The sequence below is a fragment of the Neomonachus schauinslandi genome, chromosome 4 (genome assembly GCF_002201575.2).
Source record: "Neomonachus schauinslandi chromosome 4, ASM220157v2, whole genome shotgun sequence".
NCBI classification, from domain to species: Eukaryota; Metazoa; Chordata; class Mammalia; order Carnivora; family Phocidae; genus Neomonachus; species Neomonachus schauinslandi.
Window position 1 is genome coordinate 185087780 of NC_058406.1, and position 14393 is coordinate 185102172.

Sequence of the window (14393 nt, forward strand, 5' to 3'; positions counted from 1 at the left end):
CAGAGCCAGCAGACCGGAGAAGACTGGGGGTGGCAGAGGGAGAGGAGGTGAAGGGCCTCATCCTCCAGAGCATGCCCATCTTAGCAGGTCAGGGAGATGTGGCTGCTCAGGCAGCTAGGGGGTGGCCCACCAGGGAGGGGCACACGGAGGTGACAGCCCACTGCAGTGGCTTGAAGGCCCCCGTGTGGTCAAGGGTTTACTGGATCTGGGACACTGCAGAGAGTGAGCTGACAGCTAGGCCCTGTGGTCAAAGAGTGGGACAGAGTCCCAGCGGCCTGCAGTTACTGGGGATGAAGCAGACAGTGCGAGAGGCCGGGTAGGCCAAGGACAGGGTTCAAGGAGCCGAGGGAACAGGTGTTGCAACATGGCCTTCATTTTAAAGGCTTGCGCTGCTCTTGTACAGAGGGTGTGGAGGAGGGTGTGAGAAGCAAAAAGACCAGCCACGTTCCTGGAATAGACCACCCGAGAAACACGAGTGGCACAGACCCCGAGCTGGTGGTGAAGCAGAGAGCCAGGCACCTTTGGGCCACTTGGGTGACTGTATGCAGGATGGCAGGAAAACAGGCACCTGGGCAGGATGAAGGAGGAGGTTTCTGGTTGGCGTGGAGGGGCAAACAGAAGGGGCAGCTTGGTGAAGATAAAGTCACACTGACTCTGGACGTGGGCGCGACTCTTACATCTGGACCTAAACCATCAGGCATACAGCTGCATACACTGCTGGAGCTCAGGAGAGGGCAGGGCTGGGGACAGCACTGTCAGAGTCCACCAGCTGACGGATTCACAGATGGCTCCCACCAACCAAGTGGAGGCGGGAAAGAAGAGAAGGCTGCAGCCAGGCCAGCGGGCCAAGAGCTGGTTTTAACCAGGGCCGGGGCTCTGACGGGTGAGTAATACAGTGGAACTGCAGGTATTCTGATGAGGATTAATGGCAGTTGTAGACCACATAGTCTAAACTGAAGAGAAGTAAAACGGGCTCAAGGTTAGCAAGGCTTCACTAGCAGAGAATATGAACAATTAGCTTTGGATGCTCAGTAAAGAAAAGTCTGGGAAACATATTTTGGGGAATGCCCATCTAAGCACTGGCCATGAGCCAAGGGACTGAAAAGGCCACTCTTGTCATGGGCTGAGATGGCACGTAATAGTTGTTCTGACTTCAGGCTTTGCAAATACTCTTGTGGCCTTATTAGGTCCGGCTGTCCGCCAGGAGCGTGTAGACTGGCCACGGAGACCTGAGTAAGAGCACAACTCCAACCTAACAACGCTGAAATAGACAAAATGGAAATAAAATCTGGTCTGTCCTGTAACCGAGGACACTTCACTCCCTCGCATGTAAGCGGGAAGACAGCTCTGACTTCTTTGATTTCAACGGCCTGAGGCAGGGCATACTGCCGCCGGGTGCTCACGTGCCCATCGAAGGAGAAAACCAGTGCACAGAAAGCCCCAGAATGCCCTCCTACTCTTCCTACAAGTGCAGGACACTGTAAACTAGAATATGGTAGCAGCTACAAAGGATGGTTGTCTAAGGAGCATGGGGACTAGAACACAGTGACACATCATTTTTATTAACGTTAATTAAAAGTTGATATAGTCACTCAGGCCTCTAAGAGGAATACTTCCACTCAGAGCCGATGAGTAATGACATGCGGCGATTAAAACCATGTCAAAGAGGTCCAGAAAAGCAGCCAATTCTCTGCCTTGTAGCCAATTCCCTACAAGCCACTTGTTTAGAAACAACTGACAATACTCTACACTTACACCTGCTCATCTGTGCAATGCTTTAAAAAATGTGTCACCCAAAGAGGTTTCTCTCTGAAGTGGTGAGACAGAAGTCTCTCTTTAAAGCCGAGCAGCTGAAGTCTCATCTTGAGCATCAGACTTACACACATCCACACGCCCACCTGAGACTTCCACTGGACTTCCCACATATCCGAAAGCTGACAGGCCACGAAGAGAACTCCTTGATTGCCCTCCAGGCTCAGCACCCCCATCTCGGCCGATCTCCCAGCTGCTTAAGGTAGAAACCCAGGTGGCAGCCCCAACCCCTCTTTCCCCTAACCCCTTAAACCTCAAACCCCCAAGTCCTGCAAGTGCTTTCAAGTGCTGTCACAAAAAGCACATGGTGTTCTTGAATGCTTTCCACCATGCCAGCTCCACCTTTGCCTGAACCTCTGCGACAGCCCCCCAGGGGTACCATCACACGTCGCCAGGTGCTCTTTTTAAAACATGACCTGGATCACCTCACTCTGCAGCTTCAACCCTTAGGAACTTAGGAAACTGAATCATCTAACTATGCAAGTACTAAGCATGAGATGCCTCAAGGCCAACGGGGTCAGGGGGAAGAGCGTGGTGGGTGAACAGGTTCAGCCTGAGAGTGGCAGCCAAGTCAGGGGCCGTGTCATCACGGGCCACTTAGGGAGGCTCAGGGAGGGCACAGCTGCTTTCTCGTCTCCAGCCTCCCTCTATCTCTGCAGCACCCTCAGAGAGAAGTTCTTCTATCACGCCCATCTTACAAATGAGGAAACAGAGGCACAGAGAGAACAAAGACCCCAAATCTCAGAGCTGCGTGGCAGAGCCAGGAGCAAAGCCCGAGCAGCCTGGTGCCAGTGTCTGCAGTCCCGCTGAGAGCATCGCTCCCCCTCCCAGAGGCCGTCAGCTCGGGGGCTGAAGCTAGCCGAGTGACCAGGGCATTGGGGGTGCAGGCATGATGTGGACAGGGCTCCCGATGGACCCTGCGGCTACCCCGGCATTTCAACAAGCCCTGGTTAGGGCAGGAGCCTGGCCAGCAGAAGGCATGCAGCACACACTGGGTGCCTAACAAGTATCTTAAAGGGATGGGCAGGTTCAAGAACAAAGAAAGGACACTGTCCCATCCCATTATCCTTTACCTTCTGTGCAGCACCGAAAATTGCAGCCAAAAGTTTTGGTAGAAGAGAGCTGGTGAACTTATGAGGGAGGGAACAAGTGTGCTCAGGAGCCTCACATGGGGTTGGTCCTTTATTACAGCAAATTCAATGACGTTGCTGTGCAGACCTCCTGCTTTCCAGTCTTTTTTTTTTTTTTTAACATTACAAAGCTGGTTGTAAAAAAAGAACTCACATGTAACAGGTAAATGCGTGTATGTGAAAATACAACGTAGCACCTCCGAGTCCCTGTGGATCCTGTCCCACTGACCCCGTGACAGGACTGCTCCCCACCGTGCTTCCCCTGCGGTGTTCGGTCCCTCCACCCACCGCCAGCAGGAGGAGCGCTTGGGGCGTGAGGCGGAAATGCGAGGCCAGGCCCTGCTCCTCCGCCCTCCTCCCGCATCAGCCGCACGCCCTCAGGGCTCTGCCCTCAGTGCTCTCCGTGGGCAAGACTCTGCCTTCTGACCTTTCCCTCAGGCTCGAAACAGTGTGTCCCGAGGATCAAGGAACACCAAAGAGTGCCCGACTTCTGCGACTCTATGATGGGATGGAAGCCATCAGCCCGGCGCTCCTGCTTCATCCCCAACACCCAGCAGGGGACCCCCCCCCGGGGGCCCCCCCCCCCCCCGCACCTCAGCATTTACCTGCTGGGAATTTCTGAGTTGCTGGGATGGCCTTGAAAGTGGCAACTACGAATGTGTATCAACACAGAGGGTCTGAGGGACAGGTTTCCTGCATTTGTCCCACATCAGTCTCAGGCAGCCGAACGTGCGGACAGGTGTGATCCCCTGCAGGCTGCTCTCGCATGTGGCCCCTGCACAGCAGAAGTCTCTCGGGGATGAGGGCGGCCCCAGGATCCACTCAGGATTAGTTTCCTGTGCTCACAGAAACAACCCTGGTTCCAGGCAACTACGCGGCCCCTGGTCAGGAGGGAGTGCCCACACTTTCCCACAGTCTGCACTTCCACGCTGCTCCAAGCCTCGTGTCCAATGCCGGACAAGAACTAGAAAACCCTGCTGTCTGAGAGGAGCCCCAGATTCGTTTCTATGAGAAGGATCTTGTGGCCAGCACCGTTTCTTTCCCACTGTCTCAGCGAGGAAACAATTCCACAGGATCTAACCTCCTGGACTCTCCCAGTGTTAATCAATACACTTCCAGAACTGGCTGGAGCAAGCCTGACTGTTGTGCATCGCATTCTGTCCTATTTATAGTTTCAACTCTCTCTTTGTGTTTGCCTGGATTTAGGAAACAAGGCGTCTATCTATGAATGCTGTTCAATTTGAAACCGATCCCTCCACAGAGAAAAAACTACCCAGAAAGTGATATTTCTTCCTAATGAAGCGGTGTTATTAGGTTGGATCATCAGAAATCACTACAATTTAGCCACCGTGAACAATGAAGTAATTTTTATTAGTCAGCCTAATATTTATCAGATGCTGCTAACAGCAATGAACTTGCAGGGCTTCCCAGATGAAAAGGTTATATAACGTAATGCTAAAGAAAATTTGCAATAAAAGAATAATAGGTAGAGAATACATTAATTGAATTCTTTCATCCACCCACCCACCAAATGCTAAACATAGATGTATTAACAGTGCGTGCAAAGTGTGCTTTTTAACTGAGATATATCTGACATATGACATTGTATTGGTTTCGGGTGCATAACACAGTGATTCAGTATTTGTACACATTGTGAAATGATCACCCCAGTAAGTCTAGTGAACATCCATCACCTCACACAGTTACCAATTTTATTTTCCGGTAATGAGAACTTTTAAGATTTACTCTTTTGGCAATTTTTGAATATGCTCTATAGTATTATTAACTATAGTTACATGTGCATGACATCTCCGTGACTTATTTATTTTATAACTGGGAGTCTGTATCTTTGACCACCTTCACCCATTTTCACCAACCTACCACCCCCCACGTCAGGCAACCATCAATTTGTTCTCTGTATCTATGAGCTTGGGTTTTTTTGTTTTTAGATTCTACATTTAAAATGTGAGATCATACAGTGTTTGTCATTTTCTGACTTATTTCATGTGGCCATCCGTGTTGTCACAAATGGCAAGACTTCTTCCTTTCTTTTTATGGCTGAGTAATACACCACATCTTCGCTATCTGTTCATCTGTCAATCCACTCCCCCTGGCGTCCCCACACCTTCTGGCATGCAGATGTCAGGAACTGATGAATGCGAACGACCGCTAAGGCAGGCATTTCTGTGCTTGATAATAATGTTAAGCCTGCAATGGTCACCTGTTAATCTTAAAAATGAGAATGAGGACTATTTTCCTGACAGTGCTCTAGGAAACCACTTTATTACTTGGGAAGTGTACCGATGCTTCCGAGGACTGTGAACTACTGACCTCTTAGCATTTCTACTTCTGAAATTAGATTTCTACTGTGAGTTATATTCAAATAAATTGAAATTTGGCTATTCTAGTTGCTACCTCATTTTTAGATTTACACAAAAGCTGCAAGGACAGGACTCAGAGCCCCCTTAACGCCCCTTACCCCACTCCCCTGTGGCCCACCTCTCACAGGACACTAGCGCGTTTGTGCAGAACACTGGGACTAGCTCCTGAACCTCGGCCTCGACTCTGATCTCACTGGGCTGCCCACTAACACCCTTGCAGGGCCTCACACTGCATTTACTCATGTCTCCTCTGTGTCCTCTGGCTGGGACAGCTTCGTGACACTTCTGGACCATTCCTCAGGTTGGCTCTGACTGGTTTTACTGGTACAGTGTTTTTAAAGATGTGCCTCCAGCACTATGAGGATCAGAGAGACAGAAACTTAAAATATCTTGTAAATTATTCTTAGTAACCTAGGCACACACATCTCCTGTTCCGTTCTGTCATCCATCACAGCTTACTTAAGTTCCATCAAATACAACGAGGTACTCTCCCGACTCTTCAGTGTGAGCCTTTGGGGAAAGCAAGTAGTAATGGATCTGGCCATTCCACAGGGCTGCTCTGGATGAAACAAGAAGCTGACATGAGTTTCCTGTTAGTGGAAGTTTCGCTGGCAATAGTTTGGAAGAAAGGACCCTGCACCGCAGCTGTTCCCGCCACACGGGAAGGACTTGGGCGGCAACCAGCGCAGCGCTGAAGATGTTTATGCAGAAGGTAAAGAAATGTTGGTCTATGGAAATGAACTACTGATTAAGTATTTAAGAAGCCAAGCAGACTTTACTTGTTGTACAAAATTACACTAGGAAGCAGGTGGGAAGTGAGTTCTGCTGAACTCAGGTGAGAACCACTCGATGAATCTACACCTACACCAAGCAGTAGCCACAAATTCTCTTCTCCCCTGCTTGCAACGAAATCAGCAGCGACTGAACTTCTCAAAACACAACTGCTCTTTATTTGGTTCAGGGCAAGTTTTCTCAAGTTCCCCACAGTCGGTGCCTCCCATTCTGCTCCCGTGGAAGTCACGGCGCCCGGGCCCCATCACTGCACATCCCTTACCCACCCCCAGCACGGCCTGCTTGCAGCCTGTCCTCTGTGCCCTGAAAGCCGCACAGTGAGCAGGCCCGCGGCTTGCTGGGAGAGCCACTGTGGGGCTCAGCTGCCCTGACACCAGTGGCAGGACAGGGAGGCCAGTCATCGGGACAGATCCGAGGGACAGCCTGCAAGAGGCCTGGAGGGACGAGTCCAGTCAAGGAAGGGGGCTCGTGTGCAGTGAGACAGGCGCGGAGTGGCAAGTATGCGGGGCTCTCGGAGCCACTCTCCTGAGCGGGCCTTCCCTACACGGTTCCCCGCTAACTCAGCTCATCTTCCCAGTTGCTCTTCGAGCTGTCCACTGTGTCACCCGAGTAAGGTCTACTTAACATTACCAAGTGCCAGGCACCATGCCAAACACGGCATCATCGGGGCCCTCGTGGGTCTTAAAATATAGTGGAGGCAGACAGACAAAATGCAGCCAAGGAAATAACTGTGAATCCGAATTTGAGAAAGTAAAGATTAAGACCCTGAGCAGGGGGGCGCCTGGGTGGCTCAGTTGGTTAAGCGACTGCCTTCAGCTCAGGTCATGATCCCAGGGTCCTGGGATCGACTCCTGCATCGGGCTCCCTGCTGTGCGGGGAGCCTGCTTCTCCCTCTCCCACTCCCCCTGCTTGTGTTCCCTCTCTCGCTGTGTCTCTCTCAGTCAAATAAATAAATAAAATCTTAAAAAAAAAAAAAAAAAAGACCCTGAGTAGGGTCCTGCAAGAGGAGGATGGGCCTCCGGCTGTCCCTGGGGTGCTGAGGACACTGTGCGAGGCCGGGTCTGGGAGAGCCGGCCACGGGGCGGGGTGCTGGGGGAGGCTCAGGCCTGTCCCCCCACGGACCTCCTTGGGTGCTGTGGGTCACCTGGGCTACACTTGCACCAGGGTGCCTGTGACCTGTGCCACGGGGGCCCCCTGTTTTGAGTATGAGCATCCTTTTTCAACGCAGAGTGGTTTGTTGGGGCTCCCAAGCGACAGGAGCCACAGCTCCGGTGACAACTGCTCATCCGCCCGCACACAGCTTTGAGACTGCCGGAGCCGAGAGGCTGCCCTGGGGCTCACACCGGAGTGGGCTCAGCACAATACTGACATACACAAGCCGTTTTCACATACTTCCCGGCTTTTTAATTTCACATTGTAGTGCATTTTTCTGTTCGGTGAAATGTAAATTTGCTAAAGAACCGTGTCTTCTACTTGTGTGAATGCCTCCTCCCCACCCTACCAGCCAGCAAACTGCAGATTCATGCCCAGGGGCATCCCCTCCACTCGAGGATCTACCTTCCTAGGCCTTCTCAGCACCACAGCACAACTCTCCAGGTCAAACCGAGTCTCCCGTCCTCCCAACTCCAGGAGTACAGCCAACCCGCACCTGACAGCCCTCCAGGAGGACACAACCCCACCGCTGTCACGTACCTCCAAGCACCCTGGATTTCTCCTGCAACCCCTCCCACCCCCGCCAAACTTCACTTAAAGCTCTTGCCTCTGTCTTCCACCCCCGGGCCATGTCACTCATGCCAATGGTCTGGGAACTACCCGGCCCACCCATTGCTGTGCGTGGCCTTGACCATCTGCTTGGATGGAGATGGTCACACTGCAGGAGCTGGTTCCCCACCGATTCACTCCAGCCTTTCGTGAGTAGCCCAGGACACTTGGATGAAAATAAAACAACAGGATAGCAACACTAGAGAAAGAGCCCGAAACATCAGAGAGAGTATACTTCTCCTCTGCTCTTAACTGTGTTTATTACATTTGTAGAGTGCTTTATACTTTAAAACAAACACTTCCATATCTACTTCCCATTAGATTACTGAGAAGCTGTGTGAGCAAGGGAGGCCCTTACTACGTCCTCCATGACGCTCGAGAAAAGCAGCACCCAGAGCCTGCACACAGGGCCTTTGTCACCTGGCATTCGGTAAATTGTACCAACACTATGACCCAATAATAGGCCATGGGACATAGTCAACAATATGTAAGGAACAAACAGTAACAGCACAATGGCCAAGCAACTCTTGTGTAGAAATGACTAATGCAGGGCGCCTGGTGGCTCAGCTGGTGAAGCGTGTGCCTTCGGCTGAGGTCATGATCCCGGGGTCCTGGGATCGAGCCCCACATCGGGCTCCCTGCTCCGCGGGGAGTCTGCTTCTCCCTCTCCCTCTGACCCTCCCCACCGCTTGTGCTCTCTCTCAAAAAAAATAAAATCTTAAAATAAATAAATAAATGATTAATGCAATAAAAACTGCTGGACTTGGTATTTTATCATTATGAGTAAGCAGCTCGGTGCTCCTTCTCCTCTTCATACTAGATAACACCTAGTGAGTTTTGTCTGTGTTCATTGTTCTCAGACTTTATATTTATGAACTCATTAATCCTTGTATGAAGCCCAAGTGTTAGAAAGTGGTTTCTTTTTTTTTTTTTTAAAGATTTTATTTATTTATGAGAGAGAGAATGAGAGAGAGAGAGAGCACATGAGAGGGGGGAGGGTCAGAGGGAGAAGCAGACTCCCTGCCGAGCAGGGAGCCCGATGTGGGACTCGATCCCGGGACTCCAGGATCATGACCTGAGCCGAAGGCAGTCGCTTAACCAACTGAGCCACCCAGGCGCCCCAGAAAGCGGTTTCGTCCCCACTTTACAGATGCGGAAACTAAAATACAGTAAAATTAAGTAACTCGGCCAAAGTCCCATGCAATTCATGGTGGTGAGCTCAGAATTCAGACCAAGGCAGTGTGGCTTCAGGGCAGGTTTTCTGACCAATACGCTACACTCTCGTGTAACATCATTTTAGCCTGCTTGGAGGGTCTTCCATGTGACCCCGCTGGTACAGAACACCACCTCTGTGATAAAAAGTCAGAGCAGTAATGGCCACCATTTACATAACCGTGGTAAGTAACATACAAAATTAAGCTGTTAAACACTTACCCCAACCCTACAAAATACTATTTTCTTCATTGTGGAAATAAAAAACAGGACCAAGACCATGGGGCTCAAAAATGGCAAAGCTCCCATGAGCTGGACTCTATTCTGACCAAAGCCTATGCCCTCCCTCCACATTTGAGCATCTTGGCATGTGCTCTGGATTGGCTGGAATCCACACCTCAGAGCCCCGCGGCGTCCCTCCCTGCAGTTCCCTCTGCAGGGAGGGAGAGAAGATGATGCTCTGCAAAAGTTACCCATGAGGAGGAGTGTCCACGTGGTCGAAACAAGAGAAGAGAGATCTTTACAATGCACTTCTATGTGCACGTGTGCACGCAGACACACCAACATTCAGCTACTACTATGATCTGTTTACACGCTGCTTCGTCACTTATGTGGATCAACATACCTGAGACCACAAAGACCTAGGTGACAAAGCCTACTGTGCATACTTGTACTTAGCTAAGCATCACACATAACCAACAAGTGAAACCGTGACTTTGTGGGAGAAAGCTGTGCCTACAAAAATCTATTTGCCATTAACACCAGTAAAATAACTACCAGCCTTTTTACATTGTAACTTTTACACGTAAGGGAGAAAACCATATACCACAGGGAGGTATTTACATAACGTGGTCATCTGATTACGATAAAGCAGATTCTAATTACCTTGACAGAATCCAGTAAACTCCTAGGAAAAAATCGCTTCAAACCAACATCTTTTCTGAAACATAAAAAGAAGCGTATTAACAAATAACACCACCAAATCAATTTAATATAATGACATTGTGGCAAGAACATAAATGCAATTTAAATTATTTATCCTTCCATGTATTATTCAGGAAGGGAGGAAGCAAAATAAAGCTCCAATTTACCAGCACAGTCAAGGAAGGTGTGGGACACATCATTTTCTAGATATGAGTAGAAAACACCAATACAAGTTGCTTTCAGTAGAACATCTTTTTCCTGTTTTAACCCTCACTGCTGAAAACCATTCTATAATTGTGCCTCTTGGCAGATGGCAATGTCTGAGTAAACAGTGCTTTATAAGGTTTGCCTTATAAATACCAGTTCCTACTGGGTGACATCATATTTGTAGACACAGCAGACTGGCCAGAGTAGGAAAAGGTGTGGGATATACCATGGAAGCTTAAAAAAAATTCCTTGAATTAATCCTAAAAGTTGACTATTTTTTTTAAGTAAACTTTTTTTGATTAAGGGATTCATTCACCTAACCAAGGTTTATCATCTCAGTTTCACATAGGAAACTAAAAGTGAGAAATTAGATGATTTGCTTAAAGTCAGAAAGCTAAAAGTGTGGAAGGTTGGAAGTCCCAGTGATTTTCTTTAGATCAGGCTACAGAATTGATCATTACTATCGCAAGACTCAAAACACTCTGGCTAAGCAGACAGACCAGAAAAACCAGCTCATTCTCTTCCTACTTCCTTTGGTACCGAGTATGTCGGGATTTTTGGTCACTAGAGGGCCCTTGTGTGCTAGTAAAATGAAACAGCCTTTGCAGCCATCAGGGAATGTCCGGAGACAGGTGGAGGACATAAAAGGATCAAGAAGGAGTAAACTAAACAGTGGCATCTTTTCAGAATTACATAAGGAAACTATAAGCTAAATAGAAAATATTTTTAAAAATACAAAAGGGATGACTTCTTTATCCATGATTGTTAAGTTAGCTGGCATTATAAATGAAACTATAGAAATCACATGGAGTTTATATGGTTGATCCCATATCCAAACATTTCAACCCCCTATTTTATAATCTGACTACTAGTTAGTACTTGCTAAATCCAAAACTGGTCTCGGTCCCCATTCTTTTTCATTGTTAGTATGTTCATGACATGCTTCTGAAATTCTTTCTCGACTTCCAGGACACACTGTTTCCTGGTTCTACCTACTAGTTAATTCATACAACCCTGGTTTTCCATTTATTTTTCTAACTACTTCGCTTTGTAACTTATCTTTCCAGATCTGCATCATCTACTGTGACTACAGGGTGTCAAAGAGGGAGAAGTGTCCCCCCAGGGTCTTCCCTTTCTTGCTGCCTCCTAAACAGACAGGGACTTTGCACTTAAGGGTTTGGGTGCTAGCCACTGTGGGAAGCAGCACAATAAGCACGTAAAGAGAAACAATGTAGAATTTTTAGGCACCATTCCTGAGCACTGTCTCCCCTATTTTCCTTTCTGGGCAACTGTTCCATACTAAAAAGCACTTTTCATACAGAGAGCTCTGGGCTGGAATCTTCACTTAGCCACAGGATGGATCTGGCTATTACTAAATACCTATAAACCTGAGGTTATCTATTTGTAAACTGGGAATGCTAAATCCTGCTGCAAACGGTGATGCTGAGGATGAAATAAGAGTGTGTTAAGTCCCTACAACTCTTTCCTCCAGAAATACCGTAGGCGTCCTCCTGTCCAGTGAGAGTTTGGTCCACATGCCTGGCTCCCTGTTGTTTGAGCAGAAGGAGGTGGGACTCTTCCACCATAAGCAGAATATACACTGGGGGTGAGGGGAGGATAAAACCGGAAGAGCAGGTGGGAGGAAGGCTGGCAGGTGCCCAGGGAAGAGATGGTGGGAGGGCAGGTAGCAGAGGAAGCGACAAGGAAAGATGCAAACCTGTGGAGCGCCCAATGACTGGACACGTGAGAGCACTCCATGCACTGAGAAGGGGAGGCTGGGGGTGGGATCTCTTTCAGATGTGTGGGGTACAAGCAAGGTGTATGTGGCCTCCTAGTGCGGATTTCAAGGAGGCAGTTGGCCCCCAAAATGGATGAGGGGGACGTCCCCTTCCCAACTGTGAGACCAGCGTCACCATTAGTCAAACAGGTAATGCATCTACTTTTCTTAGAGTCAAGTGGAAAGCAAAGAATTTATCACACTCATTTCTGTCACAAATGGGGAAATTAAAGATGGACCCAAAGGGTTTTATGTTTCATGAAAAATGAGAGAGGGCATACTTCTGTGAAAACGAAGCCTATTTCTAGGTGTTACTTTTATTTCCAAGATGAAGACAGCTCCATTTGGGGGGGGGGGGGAGCTAAGGTCAACTAATACTGGCAAGTATACAGTTTAGTTTTTCTATTTTTGAGCAATGGATTTCTAACATTTGTCCCTATCTTAGACCTCTTTTAAATGTGACACCTGGGGCACCTGGGTGGCTCAGTCAGTGAGGCGTGTGCCTTCGGCTCAGGTCATGATCCTGGGATCGAGCCCCACGTCAGGCTCTCTGCTCAGTGGGGAGTCTGCTTCTCCCTCTGCCCCTCCCCCTTCCACTCATGTTCTCTCTCACTCGCTCTGCTCTCTCTCAAATAAATAAATTTTTTAAAAATCTTTAAAAAATTTTTTAAAAATCTTTTAAAAAATGTGACACCTGGCAAGTAAGAAACTAAAAATGAGGCTAAAGTATGCAAAATCATTGGAAAAATTCAACAACAACACATATCCATTAATCAGGAAGCCAATCTACTCTAGGCTTCCTGGTGGAGGACGCTGAGGAACCCCAAGGAGCACCTCGGGTGCTGCGTTCACAGTTTTAGGGAGAGCCTATTACAGACATCCAAATTTAAACCCTCTCCTAGGACACCCAGCAGGGACAGGCAGCCTGTCCCACTTTCAATGTGAGGCCGCCTCTCCGAGCTGTGTGTGTCTGGCACCGGGTGACGGCGTGCCCTCTGATGTGTAGCAGTTGAGTCTTTAGCTTCCTGTGCCATAAAACTCATCTGAGCCCAAATTCTACACAAGTGTGAGATGATGTGAATCAAACAATAAAAACTACTTATATGTCTTCCACAAAATGCAACTACTGGCCTTTATTATAATGTAATTCTTTACTAACACAAACACTTGTCAAGGGGTAGATCCTCACTGGACAAAAAACTAGCTACATGAAACTTTTAGAACACGGCCAAACCCCAACTCCAAAATTCAAGCATTAGGTTGCTCGATTCCCACACACGTTCAAAGGAAACTTCCAAACCCACACACAGCTGACAAGCTATTAGCATCAGGTGAGAGCTGCACCGTTCACTGCAGTAGCCAAGCAATATATACTTAAGTTAGCTCAGATTAATCTAAGAATCCAGTTCCCTGTCATGGTGGCTGCATGTCAGGGGCTCAGCGGCCTTACATGGGGAGGGGCTGCCTCGCAGGCCAGGGCGGAGAGGACATTCCTACCATGGTGGGACGCTGCGCTGGGCTGCAGCAGGGAATCCAGGACGGCAGGCACCCCGACTCTCCAGGGCTCAGGACCGTGGCTCGAGGGCTCCTCAGTGAGCGCAGGGGTGAGCGGAACGGACGGATGCTGGGTACGGCTGCCCACCCAGCACAGTGACCACAGGATGACCATGCAGCGTTCCAACCCCTGGGACGAAGCCCTGCAGCTGGGAGGAGGGCGTCCTGGGACGATGTGGCAGCAGCAGGGCAGCGGACCTCCAAGCTCTGCGCCTCCATGTCTCAGGGCTGACCACCCGCTTCCAGGCCTTCCGCCTCCACAGCCCACTCCCCACGGAGAGCTGTCCAGGTACGCAGGCGGCAGTCCTCACCACCTGCAGCCTCTCCCTGCCACCCAGGTTCTACCACACAGCAGGATGAACTCTCCAGAGCGCACCAGCTCCTGCCTGGAGACTCCCAGCCTGTGGCCTCGTCCTGCACACATGCATCCAAGTCCACTGATACCCTAACACAGCAGGCTTGGGAGACCAGAGTACGGAATAAGCTTTAGTCTAAGTAAATCCTTATGTCAAAGATAAGTTTATTTCCCCTTTGGCACCACTTCTGAGAAGACCCTGGCCTGATCTGTTGGCTTTGGGTAACTAATGCTCTGTGGACATAATTCTTCAAAGACTTAAAGCCCAGGCAAAAAAGCAACCGAAACTGATGTTAAAATACAACTAAAATGTGCATTTTCATACAGGATCCCTATCTTATCCTTGCCCTGAAACTCTGAGTATCTTTAATATAAAAATACCACGGAGATATTTAACTTCTGAAATACCTTAAGCCTCTTAAAAACTGATAAATATGAAAGTTCTCTAACTGCAATACAGACTGCTATGCACTTCTGAATGGCATTCT

The 14393-nt window shown here is 48.9% G+C and overlaps 1 protein-coding gene across 11 annotated transcripts in view; it reads right to left on the minus strand.

Annotated features, from left to right (window-relative positions):
- PTK2 (protein tyrosine kinase 2) overlaps positions 1-14393 on the minus strand; it is a 234875-nt gene that overhangs the window by 112416 nt on the left and 108066 nt on the right. For all 11 annotated transcript variants that reach the window (XM_021688823.1, XM_021688822.1, XM_044914687.1 and 8 more), the window contains one exon: positions 9974-10028. In XM_021688823.1, the coding sequence (XP_021544498.1) occupies positions 9974-10028 (55 nt within the window). The remainder of the gene's footprint in view (positions 1-9973; positions 10029-14393) is intronic.